The sequence below is a fragment of the Leptopilina boulardi genome, unplaced genomic scaffold, assembly GCF_019393585.1.
Source record: "Leptopilina boulardi isolate dan_hultmark-lab unplaced genomic scaffold, ZJU_Lbou_2.1 LbouV2_165, whole genome shotgun sequence".
In the NCBI taxonomy this organism is placed as follows: domain Eukaryota; kingdom Metazoa; phylum Arthropoda; class Insecta; order Hymenoptera; family Figitidae; genus Leptopilina; species Leptopilina boulardi.
The window spans coordinates 1,498,691-1,516,743 of record NW_026137713.1 but is presented as its reverse complement, the minus strand read 5'-3'; the positions used below and the strand labels follow the sequence as shown (position 1 = coordinate 1,516,743).

Here is an 18,053-nt window from a genome sequence, read left to right as displayed (position 1 = left end):
TCCAGCGGATGCTGAGCTACACCAGAAAACAAATTTGGAGAAAATTTAGAAAAATTAAATTTGCAAGATAATCGTTCGGGAATACCGCCATAGTGATGAGAAGAAAGTTCTGAACAAAAAAAGTATGGCGCACTTTTATATTGGTCCAGCGGATGCTGAGCTACACTCAAAAATAATTTGGAGAAATTTTCAAAAAATTAAATTTGCAAGATAATCGTTCGGGAATACCGCCATAGTGATTAGAAGTAAGTTCTGAACAAAAAATGTATGGCGCACTTTTTGATTGGTCCAGCGGATGCTGAGCTACACTCAAAAATATTTTGGAAAATTTTTCGAAAAATTAAATTTGCTAGATAATCGTTCAAGAATACCGCCAAAGTCTTTAGCAAAAAGTTGCAAACAAAAAATGTATAGCGCACTTTTTGATTGGTCCAGCGGATGCTCAGCTACACCAGAAAACAAATTTGGAGAAAATTTCGAAAAATTAAATTTGCAAGATAATCGTTCGGGAATACCGCCATAGTGATTAGAAGAAAGTTCTGAACAAAAAATGTATGGCGCACTTTTTGATTGGTCCAGCGGATGCTGAGCTACACCAGAAAACAAATTTGGAGAAAATTTCGAAAAATTAAATTTGCAAGATAATCGTTCGGGAATACCGCCATAGTGATTAGAAGAAAGTTCTGAACAAAAAATGTATGGCGCACTTTTTGATTGGTCCAGCGGATGCTGAGCTACACACAGATAAATTTTTTAAAAAATTTCGAAAATTTAAATTTGCGAGATAATTGGTCGGGAATACCACCAAAGTCTTAACCCGGGAGTCTCGAACAAAAAATGTATGGCGCACTTTTTGATTGGTCCAGCGGATGCTGAGCTACACTCAGATAAATTTTTTAAAAATTTTCTAAAAAATAAATTCGCGAGATAATCATTCGGCAATACCGCCAAAGTAATTAGAAGAAAGTTCTGAACAAAATATGTATGGCGCACTTTTTGATTGGTCCAGCGGATGCTGAGCTACACTCAAAAATAATTTGGAAAAATTTTCAAAAATTTAATTTTGCGAGATAATTAGTCGGGAATACCGCCAAAGTCTTAACCCGGGAGTCTCGAACAAAAAATGTATGGCGTACTTTTTGATTGGTCCAGCGGATGATGAGCTACACTCAGATAAATTTTTTAAAAAATTTCGAAAAATTAAATTTGCGAGATAATCGTTCCGGAATACCACCAATAAAAGAGGGAAAAAGTTTCGAACAAAAAATGTATGGCGCACTTTTTGATTGGTCCAGCGGATGCTGAGCTGCACTCAAAAATAATTTGGAAAAATTTTCAAAAATTTAAATTTGCGAGATAATTGGTCGGGAATACCGCCAAAGCCTTAACCCGGGAGTCTCGAACAAAAAATGTATGGCGCACTTTTTGATTGGTCCAGCGGATGCTGAGCTACACTCAGATAAATTTTTCAAAAAATTTCAAAAATTTAAATTTGCGAGATAATTGGTCGGGAATACCGCCAAAGCCTTAACCCGGGAGTCTCGAACAAAAAATGTATGGCGCACTTTTTGATTGGTCCAGCGGATGCTGAGCTACACTCAGATAAATTTTTCAAAAAATTTCGAAAAATTAAATTTGCGAGATAATTGGTAGGGAATACCGCCAAAGTCTTAACCCGGGAGTCTCGAACAAAAAATGTATGGCGCACTTTTTGATTGGTCCAGCGGATGCTGAGCTACACTCAGATAAATTTTTCAAAAAATTTCGAAAAATTAAATTTGCGAGATAATTGGTCGGGAATACCGCTAAAGTCTTAACCCGGGAGTCTCGAACAAAAAATGTATGGCGCACTTTTTGATTGGTCCAGCGGATGCTGAGCTACACTCAAAAATATTTTGGAAAAATTTTCAAAAAATTAAATTTGCAAGATAATCGTTCGGGATTACCGCCAAAGTCTTAACCCGGGAGTCTCGAACAAAAAATGTTTAGCGCACTTTTTGATTGGTCCAGCGGATGCTGAGCTACACTCAAAAATAATTTGGAAAAATTTTCAAAAATTTAAATTTGCGAGACAATTAGTCGGGAATACCGCCAAAGTCTTAACCCGGGAGTCTCGAACAAAAAATGTATGGCGTACTTTTTGATTGGTCCAGCGGATGATGAGCTACACTCAGATAAATTTTTTAAAAAATTTCGAAAAATTAAATTTGCGAGATAATCGTTCCGGAATACCACCAATAAAAGAGGGAAAAAGTTTCGAACAAAAAATGTATGGCGCACTTTTTGATTGGTCCAGCGGATGCTGAGCTGCACTCAAAAATAATTTGGAAAAATTTTCAAAAATTTAAATTTGCGAGATAATTGGTCGGGAATACCGCCAAAGTCTTAACCCGGGAGTCTCGAACAAAAAATGTATGGCGCACTTTTTGATTGGTCCAGCGGATGCTGAGCTACACTCAGACAAATTTTTCAAAAAATTTCGAAAAATTAAATTTGCGAGATAATTGGTCGGGAATACCGCCAAAGTCTTAACCCGGGAGTCTCGAACAAAAAATGTATGGCGCACTTTTTGATTGGTCCAGCGGATGCTGAGCTACACTCAGATAAATATTTTAAAAATTTTCTAAAAAATAAATTCGCGAGATAATCATTCGGCAATACCGCCAAAGTAATTAGAAGAAAGTTCTGAACAAAATATGTATGGCGCACTTTTTGATTGGTCCAGCGGATGCTGAGCTACACTCAAAAATAATTTGGAAAAATTTTCAAAAATTTAATTTTGCGAGATAATTAGTCGGGAATACCGCCAAAGTCTTAACCCGGGAGTCTCGAACAAAAAATGTATGGCGTACTTTTTGATTGGTCCAGCGGATGATGAGCTACACTCAGATAAATTTTTTAAAAAATTTCGAAAAATTAAATTTGCGAGATAATCGTTCCGGAATACCACCAATAAAAGAGGGAAAAAGTTTCGAACAAAAAATGTATGGCGCACTTTTTGATTGGTCCAGCGGATGCTGAGCTGCACTCAAAAATAATTTGGAAAAATTTTCAAAAATTTAAATTTGCGAGATAATTGGTCGGGAATACCGCCAAAGCCTTAACCCGGGAGTCTCGAACAAAAAATGTATGGCGCACTTTTTGATTGGTCCAGCGGATGCTGAGCTACACTCAGATAAATTTTTCAAAAAATTTCGAAAAATTAAATTTGCGAGATAATTGGTAGGGAATACCGCCAAAGTCTTAACCCGGGAGTCTCGAACAAAAAATGTATGGCGCACTTTTTGATTGGTCCAGCGGATGCTGAGCTACACTCAGATAAATTTTTCAAAAAATTTCGAAAAATTAAATTTGCGAGATAATTGGTCGGGAATACCGCTAAAGTCTTAACCCGGGAGTCTCGAACAAAAAATGTATGGCGCACTTTTTGATTGGTCCAGCGGATGCTGAGCTACACTCAAAAATATTTTGGAAAAATTTTCAAAAAATTAAATTTGCAAGATAATCGTTCGGGATTACCGCCAAAGTCTTAACCCGGGAGTCTTGAACAAAAAATGTATAGCGCACTTTTTGATTGGTCCAGCGGATGCTGAGCTACACTCAAAAATAATTTGGAAAAATTTTCAAAAATTTAAATTTGCGAGACAATTAGTCGGGAATACCGCCAAAGTCTTAACCCGGGAGTCTCGAACAAAAAATGTATGGCCTACTTTTTGATTGGTCCAGCGGATGATGAGCTACACTCAGATAAATTTTTTAAAAAATTTCGAAAAATTAAATTTGCGAGATAATCGTTCCGGAATACCACCAATAAAAGAGGGAAAAAGTTTCGAACAAAAAATGTATGGCGCACTTTTTGATTGGTCCAGCGGATGCTGAGCTGCACTCAAAAATAATTTGGAAAAATTTTCAAAAATTTAAATTTGCGAGATAATTGGTCGGGAATACCGCCAAAGTCTTAACCCGGGAGTCTCGAACAAAAAATGTATGGCGCACTTTTTGATTGGTCCAGCGGATGCTGAGCTACACTCAGACAAATTTTTCAAAAAATTTCGAAAAATTAAATTTGCGAGATAATTGGTCGGGAATACCGCCAAAGTCTTAACCCGGGAGTCTCGAACAAAAAATGTATGGCGCACTTTTTGATTGGTCCAGCGGATGCTGAGCTACACCAGAAAACAAATTTGGAGAAAATTTAGAAAAATTAAATTTGCAAGATAATCGTTCGGGAATACCGCCATAGTGATGAGAAGAAAGTTCTGAACAAAAAAAGTATGGCGCACTTTTATATTGGTCCAGCGGATGCTGAGCTACACTCAAAAATAATTTGGAGAAATTTTCAAAAAATTAAATTTGCAAGATAATCGTTCGGGAATACCGCCATAGTGATTAGAAGTAAGTTCTGAACAAAAAATGTATGGCGCACTTTTTGATTGGTCCAGCGGATGCTGAGCTACACTCAAAAATATTTTGGAAAATTTTTCGAAAAATTAAATTTGCTAGATAATCGTTCAAGAATACCGCCAAAGTCTTTAGCAAAAAGTTGCAAACAAAAAATGTATAGCGCACTTTTTGATTGGTCCAGCGGATGCTCAGCTACACCAGAAAACAAATTTGGAGAAAATTTCGAAAAATTAAATTTGCAAGATAATCGTTCGGGAATACCGCCATAGTGATTAGAAGAAAGTTCTGAACAAAAAATGTATGGCGCACTTTTTGATTGGTCCAGCGGATGCTGAGCTACACTCAAAAATAATTTCGAAAAATTTTTAAAAAAATTAAATTTGCAAGATAATCGTTCAAGAATACCGCCAAAGTCTTTAGCAAAAGAGTAGCAAAAAAAAAATGTATAGCGCACTTTTTGATTGGTCCAGCGGATGCTGAGCTACACCAGAAAACAAATTTGGAGAAAATTTCGAAAAATTAAATTTGCAAGATAATCGTTCGGGAATACCGCCATAGTGATTAGAAGAAAGTTCTGAACAAAAAATGTATGGCGCACTTTTTGATTGGTCCAGCGGATGCTGAGCTACACACAGATAAATTTTTTAAAAAATTTCGAAAAATTAAATTTGCGAGATAATTGGTCGGGAATACCGCCAAAGTCTTAACCCGGGAGTCTCGAACAAAAAATGTATGGCGCACTTTTTGATTGGTCCAGCGGATGCTGAGCTACACTCAGATAAATTTTTTAAAAAATTTCGAAAAATTAAATTTGCGAGATAATTGGTCGGGAATACCACCAAAGTCTTAACCCGGGAGTCTCGAACAAAAAATGTATGGCGCACTTTTTGATTGGTCCAGCGGATGCTGAGCTACACTCAGATAAATTTTTTAAAAATTTTCGAAAAAATAAATTCGCGAGATAATCATTCGGCAATACCGCCAAAGTAATTAGAAGAAAGTTCTGAACAAAATATGTATGGTTCACTTTTTGATTGGTCCAGCGGATGCTGAGCTACACCAGAAAACAAATTTGGAGAAAATTTAGAAAAATTAAATTTGCAAGATAATCGTTCGGGAATACCGCCATAGTGATTAGAAGAAAGTTCTGAACAAAAAAAGTATGGCGCACTTTCATATTGGTCCAGCGGATGCTGAGCTACACTCAAAAATAATTTGGAGAAATTTTCAAAAAATTAAATTTGCAAGATAATCGTTCGGGAATACCGCCAAAGTCTTTAGCAAAAAGTAGCAAACAAAAAATGTATAGCGCACTTTTTGATTGGTCCAGCGGATGCTGAGCTACACCAGAAAACAAATTTGGAGAAAATTTCGAAAAATTAAATTTGCAAGATAATCGTTCGGGAATACCGCCATAGTGATTAGAAGAAAGTTCTGAACAAAAAATGTATGGCGCACTTTTTGATTGGTCCAGCGGATGCTGAGCTACACACAGATAAATTTTTTAAAAAATTTCGAAAAATTAAATTTGCGAGATAATTGGTCGGGAATACCGCCAAAGTCTTAACCCGGGAGTCTCGAACAAAAAATGTATGGCGCACTTTTTGATTGGTCCAGCGGATGCTGAGCTACACCAGAAAACAAATTTGGAGAAAATTTAGAAAAATTAAATTTGCAAGATAATCTTTCGGGAATACCGCCATAGTGATTAGAAGAAAGTTCTGAACAAAAAAAGTATGGCGCACTTTCATATTGGTCCAGCGGATGCTGAGCTACACTCAAAAATAATTTGGAGAAATTTTCAAAAAATTAAATTTGCAAGATAATCGTTCGGGAATACCGCCATAGTGATTAGAAGTAAGTTCTGAACAAAAAATGTATGGCGCACTTTTTGATTGGTCCAGCGGATGCTGAGCTACACTCAGATAAATTTTTTAAAAATTTTCGAAAAAATAAATTCGCGAGATAATCATTCGGCAATACCGCCAAAGTAATTAGAAGAAAGTTCTGAACAAAATACGTATGGTTCACTTTTTGATTGGTCCAGCGGATGCTGAGCTACACCAGAAAACAAATTTGGAGAAAATTTCGAAAAATTAAATTTGCAAGATAATCGTTCGGGAATACCGCCATAGTGATTAGAAGAAAGTTCTGAACAAAAAATGTATGGCGCACTTTTTGATTGGTCCAGCGGATGCTGAGCTACACACAGATAAATTTTTTAAAAAATTTCGAAAAATTAAATTTGCGAGATAATTGGTCGGGAATACCGCCAAAGTCTTAACCCGGGAGTCTCGAACAAAAAATGTATGGCGCACTTTTTGATTGGTCCAGCGGATGCTGAGCTACACTCAGATAAATTTTTTAAAAAATTTCGAAAAATTAAATTTGCGAGATAATTGGTCGGGAATACCACCAAAGTCTTAACCCGGGAGTCTCGAACAAAAAATGTATGGCGCACTTTTTGATTGGTCCAGCGGATGCTGAGCTACACTCAGATAAATTTTTTAAAAATTTTCGAAAAAATAAATTCGCGAGATAATCATTCGGCAATACCGCCAAAGTAATTAGAAGAAAGTTCTGAACAAAATATGTATGGTTCACTTTTTGATTGGTCCAGCGGATGCTGAGCTACACCAGAAAACAAATTTGGAGAAAATTTAGAAAAATTAAATTTGCAAGATAATCGTTCGGGAATACCGCCATAGTGATTAGAAGAAAGTTCTGAACAAAAAAAGTATGGCGCACTTTCATATTGGTCCAGCGGATGCTGAGCTACACTCAAAAATAATTTGGAGAAATTTTCAAAAAATTAAATTTGCAAGATAATCGTTCGGGAATACCGCCAAAGTCTTTAGCAAAAAGTAGCAAACAAAAAATGTATAGCGCACTTTTTGATTGGTCCAGCGGATGCTGAGCTACACCAGAAAACAAATTTGGAGAAAATTTCGAAAAATTAAATTTGCAAGATAATCGTTCGGGAATACCGCCATAGTGATTAGAAGAAAGTTCTGAACAAAAAATGTATGGCGCACTTTTTGATTGGTCCAGCGGATGCTGAGCTACACACAGATAAATTTTTTAAAAAATTTCGAAAAATTAAATTTGCGAGATAATTGGTCGGGAATACCGCCAAAGTCTTAACCCGGGAGTCTCGAACAAAAAATGTATGGCGCACTTTTTGATTGGTCCAGCGGATGCTGAGCTACACCAGAAAACAAATTTGGAGAAAATTTAGAAAAATTAAATTTGCAAGATAATCTTTCGGGAATACCGCCATAGTGATTAGAAGAAAGTTCTGAACAAAAAAAGTATGGCGCACTTTCATATTGGTCCAGCGGATGCTGAGCTACACTCAAAAATAATTTGGAGAAATTTTCAAAAAATTAAATTTGCAAGATAATCGTTCGGGAATACCGCCATAGTGATTAGAAGTAAGTTCTGAACAAAAAATGTATGGCGCACTTTTTGATTGGTCCAGCGGATGCTGAGCTACACTCAGATAAATTTTTTAAAAATTTTCGAAAAAATAAATTCGCGAGATAATCATTCGGCAATACCGCCAAAGTAATTAGAAGAAAGTTCTGAACAAAATACGTATGGTTCACTTTTTGATTGGTCCAGCGAATGCTGAGCTACACCAGAAAACAAATTTGGAGAAAATTTAGAAAAATTAAATTTGCAAGATAATCTTTCGGGAATACCGCCATAGTGATTAGAAGAAAGTTCTGAACAAAAAATGTATGGCGCACTTTTTTATTGGTCCAGCGGATGTTGAGCTAGGTCAAAATAAATTTTGGGATTTTTTTTAATTTAATAAATAAAATGCATTGATTATATTCTTAAATGTAATTTTGCTTAGTGAACATCTCATTTTGTTTCTAGGGATCGGAAAAATTCAGAAATTTAATTTTTCCAACTTATTCAATCAAAACAATAATCCAACTTTTATGAAATAAAACAAAAACTTTTTGCCGTTTTCGTTTCGAATGACAATCGTTTATTATTGTTATTTTGAAAGAGGTCAAATAGTTTTACAGAAAAAAAGGTCGAATTGTCATTAAAATTGCGTAGAGGGAAATAAAAAAAATAAGTCTCAGATAAGAAAGAGGAAAAAGAAAAAGGAATCAAATGTATGATGGATTTAGTGAGATGCGAATGAGACAGAGAGAGAGAAAACGGAATCTGAAAGATGCTTCCTGGAGCAAAGAGTTATATAAAAAAAAAAATATATGATTCTGTTTACGTGATGGAAATGTTTCCACTTTACATACACTACAAACTTACATTTGTGGTTGTAGAAAAAAAATCCCTCCACAGTTTTTCTTTTTTAAGTTCTATTTTTATTAAGTTACATTTTATGTTACATCTTTTTTTTTGTTTTGAAAAAGTTTTATAAAAAAAAAAAAATGTTTTTATTTTTTCAAAGTATTAAGTTGCCCGCGGAGGAATTTATATTTTTCTTTTTATATTCCTCAACAATTTTTCAATTTAAAAAGAATTCTGTTGAAAAAATTCAAACAATAAAATGCACAGCTAGAATAAAGTTTTTGTTTCAAACAAAATCTTTTGTTTAGTTTTTTTAATTCTATTATTATTATTATTATTATTAATAATATAGTATTATTGTTATTAATTATTATTATTTATTATTAATATTAAATTAGTTTGATATTTAAAAATAGCTCGACTGTTTTGTTGTTGTTGTTGTAAATAAAAATTACTTAAAAAGTTTTTCTTTTTAGTAATGGGGGAAATTGTTTTTTTTAAATAAAGGACAGTTGTTGATAAAAAAGTATTTTGAATATAGTATGAATTGCAGATTATTTTCTTCTTTAGACCAGTTTTTGCGTCTTTGCGATAAACCTTGGCCTCTTTTCTGTCTAGGCGCTTTTGTAAATAATATATTTTGTATAAATTTCGTATAAATTAGAATGAAAGAGAGTTTATATAGTGAAAATTCAAAGTCTGTCTGTCTCTCTCTCTCTCTCCTTTCTTTGTGTATAACTTTTGTCAAGTGTAGGTACATTATGCAATTTATCCTTTGTTAGACATTTGAAATTCGTATTTGATGAAAATTCGTCAGTGAATTTAATTAGTTGCAATATACATAGGTTTGTATCGAAAAGGGTTTTCTATGTAAAATGAGGTGCAAATTAGCTTTCTGTGTAGTGGTTTTTCATACTAATTTTCTTCCCCTTCTCAAACTTCCGTTTTGTTCGATCGTTTCTCGAACCAGGAAATTAAACGCGACTTGAATCCCTCAGCCATTGATTCTTCTCCATTTAATTAGTGAATTTTCTTCGTTTTTACTCTCGTCGGGGTCGTCACTTTGTCTTCTTTCAATTATTTCACTCTTCTTACTAATTCTTTTGTGTCTGAATTTTCTTCTTTGTTATCTAATTTTACCAACGAATTAAAAGTGATTTTTATTTTCTTTATTCTTTCATAGAATAAGATTTTTTATTATCTATTTTTGTTTTTAATTTTAAATGAAGAACACTTTTTTTTTGTTACAGGTACTAAACCAAAGAAGCTTATTTCTCTTCCATAAACCAAAGAGACTTAATATAGTGAGTGGCGAAAAAAAAAAAAAAATGTGTTCGTATAGTCAACGATGACCAAAAAAAAATCCGTGCCAAAAATCAATTTCTATTATTCGTACCAAAGAATTTTGAAAAAAGAAAAAAGAAATTAAGTACTCAAAGTACCTGACATTGGAACATTTATTGTTTTTTGCAATAAAACAAAAAAAAAAGAGTGACTAATAATGAAGAAAGGGATGTGATTGGCATTTTTTTAAAGAGTGGGGGAAAATTGTTTTGTTTTTTTGTTTTTATTATCCGTGAATATCGGGCATAAAAGCCCGGTGTGTGATGGTCTCGGGGTGGTGCCCGTGCGTGCCTTTAGGGCGCCGGGAGTCGCCGCCCCCGCAACAAAATACTAATCGGAATAATAGTTCATCTCGACGTGGACCTTTTACCATCAGCGCCGCTACAGATCGGGCAGAAATGGTCCAGATGTTCTACTACGAGAATCGTGGCAAATGCTGCAAAAAACTTCTACGATACAACGGATATCCCAACAAGGTAAGAAATTTTTTCTTCTTTGAAAAAAAAAAAAACACTAAAATATTTAGAAAAAGTTTTTTTTTTTTATTCTTTTAGGCAAAAATTATAATTGCAAAAAAAGAATGTCTAAAATTTTTAATAATAGTGTTCTATAATAAATAGATTTATTTAAAAAATATTTAGCAAAAAAAAAAAAAAAATTCAAAATTAAAAGTAGTTCATATGGCTCTTTGAAGGAAAGAGGAAACCGGAAACCGCAAAAAACGTCAAAGAGTGGGCCAAACGCGTGTCGGACAATAACAGTAATAGCATCACGCAAATCATATAATTTTACGACAATATAATCCGCAAAAAATACACACACATTTGCCATATGTGCGAAAAAAAAACTTGTTCCACATATGTTGAGCAGATTTAATGATAACAATCTACATCTTTTTTTTGGCAATCAGGAAATGGGAATATTGCAAAAAAAAAAAAATTGTCTGCAATGTTTCTTTTTTATTTATTAGGAAAAAGTTTAAAAATAATCTTATATTAAAAGAAATTATATTCTTTTTAAAATAAATTCCCCCCCTCCCCCTCTCTCTCTCTCTCTCTCTCTCTCTCTCTCTCTCTCTCTCTCTCTCTCTCTCTCTCTCATTATTAATTTTATAATAATTGTTATAAAAAAAATGTAATAATAATATTATAATTATTATATTAATATAATTATATTAATTATTAATATTTTTATATTATATTTATTTAGTATTATTAATACATTTTTTATTATTTCATAAAATGACAGAAAATAATATTTATTTTCAATTAATTTATATGATTCGTTGAAATTTTCCTGTGACGTTGTCGTCATTTGAATTTTCAAGATTCTTCTTCGATATATATATATATATATATATATATATAAAAGTTCGCAAAGAACTCAAAGAATTCTAGGCCGTCTTGAACTATACTATATATATATGCATAAGCGCGGTGCTTCTCTTATCAAGAGCGTACGCTTTCGTCGCATCCAATTTCGCATGAAATTCACCAAGTTATTGGCTGGAAGGTAATCATAAAGGGGCCATCTTCGATATTACCCGCAGGTGGATTATTTGACGGAACAGACGAGTTTTTAGGAGTTTTACTTCAAAAAAAAAAAAAAAAAAAAAGAAAAAATGACGTTGATTTCGTCAAGATTATTATTATAAAACCCTCAGGCGAAATTAAAAAAAAAGTAAGGTATTCTTCCAATAATATACCTATATCATCGACATTTTTATATGTAGTTGAACATTTTCTCCATCAATATATTTTTATTGGAAGATTATATTTTTATTTTGAAACCAATTTTTCTATTTGGGTCTAATGTGGACAATTTAGGTCAACGTAGGCTGAATGTAGGTTCAAAGTAAAATGAAAGTAGGTCAATTTCGGTCAAAGTAGGTCAATTAGGGTACAAATAGGCTGAAAGTTGGAAAATTTAGGTCAAAGTGGGTTCAAGGTAGGCTATGGAAGGTAAAAATAGGCTGAAAGTAGGAAAAATTAGGTCAAAGTAGGTTCAAAGTAGGTTAATTAAGATAAAAGTAGGATAAAAATAGGTCAACTTATGACAAAGTAGACCTAAAGTAGGTTCAAAGTAGGCCGAAAGTATATCAAATTAGGTTCACTGAGAAAAAAGTAGACCGAAAATAGGGCGATTTTGGACAAAGTAGGCTGAAAGTAGATAAATTTAGGTCAAAGTAGGTTAATTAAAGTAAAAGTAGGCTGAAAATAGGTCAATTTAGGACAAAGTAGACTAAATGTAAGTTCAAATTAGGCTGAAAGTAGTTTAATTTAGGTCAATTAGGGTAAAAGTTAACCAAAAATGGGTCAATTTGGGACAAAGTAGGCTGAAAATAGATAAATTTAGGTCAAAGTAGGTCAATCAAGGTCAAAAAAGGACAATTAAGGTTAAAAAGGGGAAAATAGGTCATTTTAGGACGAGGTAGACGAAATGTAGGTTAAAATTAAGACATAGGCTGAAAGTAGATCAATTTAAGACGAAGTAGGTCAATTAAGGTAAATGTAGACTGAAAATAGGTCAATTTAGGACAAAGTAGTCTGAAAGTAGGACGATTTAGGTTCTGAGTAGGCTGAAAGTAAGTTCATAGTAGGTCAATTTTAGGTCAAAGAAGGCTAAAAGTAGACAGAATTTTTCAAAGTAAGTCCAATATAGGATCATTGTGATTCCAACGTTGGTTTGTTTTTGTTTTAATAATTTATCAATGATATTTGCAATCAAAGTAGAAATGTTTTTTTTTATTTTTGAGGAGTGAAAGCATTGAATCAGTAGTGGGAAGTTAATTTCGGTAATAGAGTCCATGTGTAGGACACGTGTTCCATAAATGGAGAATCAGGGACTATAACGAGATTAGGTATCACTAATATTGTCCATTTCACGCTTGAAGAAGCAGCAAACCTCAAACACAATAATTCGAAATGTAAATTTAGACAATCGCCCATTAGTTGATTTTTCAATTCTATATTCATAATGGAAAATTATAATATATAATTATTTAAATTATAATATAATAAAAAAATTATAATTCTCAAAACGAGAATATTTCATATATTTTGTTTTCTTAATTAAGATTTATTAATTAGATTGAAAAACACTTCTTTTTTTTCTTTGATACTCCATTTTTCTAGAGTTTCTCATCTCGTCTGGAATTCCTGAGCAAGATCAGAAAGTTTAAAAACGTAGATTCTCGGAAAAGTTTTCCATTACCTGAAACCTTTACGAGATAAAGTCGGTGGTGGTATTGAAAATTGAGAATCGTTTGGGTGTACTTTAGACGATCGATTCAATACTTGCGAGTATTGAAAGAGAGAGAGAGAGAGAGTATATAGCATTAGAGAACGGAAATCGGGAATTTAATGTTCGAATTCAGGGCATTTTCAGATATCGACGAATAGATACAAAAGCGAAAATTGGAAGGGGTACGATTAGGCGCGCCAAAGTGTCGTGACTCGTATCTTATAATATAATGGAGCCATTACCATTCACGATACAATGCTGACTCCATTTGTATCATAAATAATAACTTCCGTTTCGTTAAATTTTATATACGCACAATTGAAAATATTCAAGAGAGTAAAAAAAATTTTTTTTTTAAAATCTTTTTTAAGATTTAAATTTAACTGCAAAATAATAAAAATTTGATTATTTTAATTTTCTAGTATTTATCAGTTTATTAAATATTTTAATTTCGAATTTTTTTTTGACAATAATTGACGAATAGTAAAGGAAAAAAAAAGGAAAAAGCAATTTTCACCTTAATTCGTGTTGTGGTCGCAGTTGTTAAGGCGCGTAGAATAATGAAATTTAGGTTCAGGTTCGAATCCACCTAGAAACAGAAATTTTTTTTTATTCAATAAATAAATACAAATTAATTCATTTTTTTATGAATAAATAAAAATTAAATTTTTGTTTATAAATTATGAAAAATTGTTTAAAAAAAGAAGAAAAGGAATTTTTATTTTAATAATAATAATAGTGAAAAAAGAAGGTTTTTAGGACTCTTTTTAAAGGTATATAATATTTTTTTATATTTAAGTGAAATATAAAACCTGCTCGAACATCAATGAAGAAAGTCTTCATAAGGGATCCCCATGAGCCTTTGAGGTGATAATAGTATGTTACCCATATAATGCATTATCGGATTAGTTACACAAATCGATATCACTGCTTATAGAAATTTTCCCTACCCATGTCGTTCTTAGAAAAGAATATTTTACACTCTAGGAAAAGCGATTCTTATATTTATTTTTATATTCTCTTTCAATATTTATATATATATCAAGTAAATATCACCAAGAAAAAAATTAAATTTTTGCTTTTTCTTATCATAAAAAATAATAAAATAAATTTATTTATTTGAAATAAGCTTTTAATATGAGATTATTTTTTACTGATTCTATTTATAAAAAATTGTAAAATTTTGTTTTGAAATTTGTTTTTTTTTTTAATTTCACACATATATATATATATATTTTTTTTTTTTTTGATGAATTTTCTCATTGAGTCTAAATAAATATTCAATTTCAAATATTCTCGTTTCATGGTACGGAAATTCGAGTCAGCAAATTTTATCAAAGTTTCTCTCGGCAATAGGCCTGTTATCGCTAACATAACTCGCAATTTTATCTACGATCTTTATTTGCATTACAAGCTATGTGCCTTCCGTTTCACGTGTTGCAACTATAGTTTATTGCATCAATTAATCGAAAGTGTCTCTCTCTCTCTCACTCCCGTTCAATATCACAAATATTTGTCATTAAAAATTTAAGAAGCTATAAAAATAGTCTGACTTTTTTTTTAATCAAAGAATAAAAAATTTATACTTATTTTTTATATCTCTTTATGAGATATAAAGAACAATATAAAAATTTTTATTCCTATGTTAAATTCAATTTTAATTTTTTTTTGGGGGGGGAGGGAAAAATGAAAAAAAAAATTCGGTGATGACAATGTTCACGCAGTTTCTTTAAATGAGAAAGAGAAAAAAAAATAAATTTAACGTTTACTCGTATGGAAAGTATTTTTGAATTTATTAGATCACATGGCTCGAAATTGCTTTCTGAAAAACGTAGGTATATAGAATGAGAGAGTAGAAAATTATTTGGGGTGGAAAAATTTCCACTTTGCCATTCCTCTGGTATTTAATTTTCCCTGAAATTGTGAGGAAAAAAAAAACCCCTATTTTTTTTTATTTCTCAAAATATCAAGTATAAAAGAAATTGACATTAAAAAATAAGCGCAAATTTTGAAAAAAAGAAAATAAATTTAAAGACCTTTAAAAAAAAAAAATTAATTAAAAAAAAATCTCTCTTCGTATGTATTTTTGTTTAATTTTAATTCGTGACGTTACGAACGAGAGACACGTGTTAAAAGTGAGTTACTAATTTGACTAACGAGATGTTTCTTGACGAAAAAAAAATAGGTCAGTTAATTCGTTATTTTATTTTTTTATTTCACGTAAATAGGAGTCATCTTTTTTTTTTTTGAAAAAGTGTAGACATATGTTGTTGCAATTCAAAGAACTACTCTCTTCTTTTATAAATATATATATATATATATATATATATATATATATATATATATATATATATATATTTTATATAAAACTGGCTCATTCGTCGTTTCATGCGAGACATTTAACATTTTAGTGGAGCTCTTCGTGATCGTAAAAGAAAGTCCTTTGAAACTCAATCTGTTTCTGCTAGTAACGAGAATCGTCAACCGTGACATTTTACACTCGTCAAAAAAAAAAAGATAGAGTGGGGGGGGACCACAAATAATCAAGATTTATTTTTAAACCCCCATCTATTTTCATCAACTTTAAATTTGTAATATATTTTATGTACCGTTTGGAATGTTGTCATCTCAAAATAGTTGAAAATTTCATTGCGGAAGAAGTAATTAATTATACACGTGTTTTTCATTATTCAACTTGCAAGCAAAGTTTTTTCATTTTCTTTTTTTTTTTTTTTTTTTGAGAAATTCATTCTATAAGTGGTCATTAATTTTTTATCTTTTCTTACATTTTTTTTTTTAAATTTTTTAGATTCTTTTCAATTCTTTAAAAAATCCTGTCAAACTTAAAGAAAAAAAAATTTGCTTTGAAATATTCTAAAATAGATGCCAAATTATAATTTTGGAAAATTTTTTTAAAAAGTGATATATTGAAAATAAATTTATTTGATTATTTGATTACTTGATAAAATAAATATTTACTTAAACGAAGTAATTTTTATTTGAAACAATTAAATGATATTTATTTTAAATACAAAAATTATTGGTTCAAATACATTTGATTTAATTCAAATAAAAAATTATGTGGTTTAAGTAAATATTTATTTTATCAAGTAACTGATTATTTGAATCATATAAATTTTTTTTTCAGTATAAATGAAAAAAATGTAGAATTTTTTAAAACATGATTCAAAATTAATATTTGAAATTTCTCTCTTTTTATAAAATTTTGTTAAAAATCCAAATTATTTTTTACCTTATTTTTGTACTTGGCGCTCTGTTAATATTTTATTTTTGAAAAAAAAAAAAAATTCTCGCTTCTTTAAGTAAGAAGAAAAGTTTCTTTTGATGCTTTTGTCGCCACTTGGGGAATCTTTTGTGAAAACGCTTCTCTTGTATACAGAGAGAAAAACAGATTTCAGGTTCGATTGAATTGTCGAGCTTTGTGGTATTTCGACTTTTCACGTCACCACTCTTTCATTGTTGAGGGAAAAACATCTACTACTTCAACGTAATTATCGGCATTCGCCTGAAAGCTGGGCCTTTTACTCAAAGCAAAAAAAAAAAAAGGGAAAAAAAATTTATTTCATCCTTTTTCCTCTCGAGAGATGTTATAAATAAATATATACGAAGATGAAAAAGCTGAGGTAATTTCTTAATGGATCTGAATAAATCATCAAAGCAATGATGTTATATTTTCTTTCTCAAGGATGAAATATGACTCAATATCATTATAATTTTATTTTCCTTTTTTCTTCTTGGAATTGTTTTTTCTTTTTGGAATTTTTTAACAGTTGATCAAAAAAAAAAAAAAAACTTTTTTCAAAATAAAGAAAATAAAATTCTTTTTTTCTTTTTCCATACCGGATGGTGAATAAAAATTAATTATATTGCGGATACAATAAAAGTAGATGGGCTTTAAAAATGGAATTCATTCTGATGGGAGAACGTTTCTATTATTTTTCTCAAGAACCAGAATTCGATATCCAAGGGTTGCCCACCTGAGACACAGAAGGATTAGAATTTCAATGCATTTCTAAAACTCGATTTGAATTTGCAATTTTCTTCAGGCGAATAGAGAAGAGAAATTTCAAATTAATTTTTAAATATTGTGTTTTGAATGTTTATTTATTAAAATGAATTTACGGTGAAAAAAGAAAAATATTCTGAAATTGAGAAAAAAAATCGTTAGGCAATTTATTTTTTTTAGAATATTTCATTGATTCGTAGATACTAAAAATAATACCATTGACTTGTACTACTGAAAATAATTGACTTCTACTACTAAAAAAATTCATTGACTTACACTACGGAAAATAATTTATTCTAACTACTGAAAATAATTGACTTGCACTACTGAATATCATTCTGTTGACTCGTACTACTGTCAATAATTGACTTGTACTACTTAAAATAAATTCACCGACACGTACTACTAAAAATAATTCACTTGCACAACTAAAAATTATTTCGTTGACTTATTCTACTGAAAATAATTCACATGTACTACTGAAAAAAATTCTTTGACTTGTACTACTGAAAAAATTTCTTGACCTGTACTACTGAAAATAATTCATTTACTTATACTACTAAAAAATTCATTGCCTTGTTCGACTGCAAAAAGTTCATTGACTCGTACTAGTGAAAATAATTCATTTATTTATACTACTAAAAAATTTATTGCCTCGTTCTACTGAAAAAAAGTTTATTGACTTGTATTACTGAAAATAATTTCGTTTACTCATTTCTAGAAAATAATTGATTCATACTACTTAAAGTAAATTCAGCGACTATTA

The 18,053-nt window shown here is 31.2% G+C and overlaps 1 protein-coding gene across 6 annotated transcripts in view; it reads left to right on the top strand.

The window, feature by feature from the left end:
- LOC127277042 (uncharacterized) overlaps positions 1-18,053 on the top strand; it is a 229,790-nt gene that overhangs the window by 139,096 nt on the left and 72,641 nt on the right. For all 6 annotated transcript variants that reach the window (XM_051297854.1, XM_051297857.1, XM_051297856.1 and 3 more), the window contains one exon: positions 9,924-10,493. In XM_051297854.1, coding sequence (XP_051153811.1) covers positions 10,281-10,493 — 213 coding nt within the window. In that variant the 5' untranslated portion in view covers positions 9,924-10,280. The remainder of the gene's footprint in view (positions 1-9,923; positions 10,494-18,053) is intronic.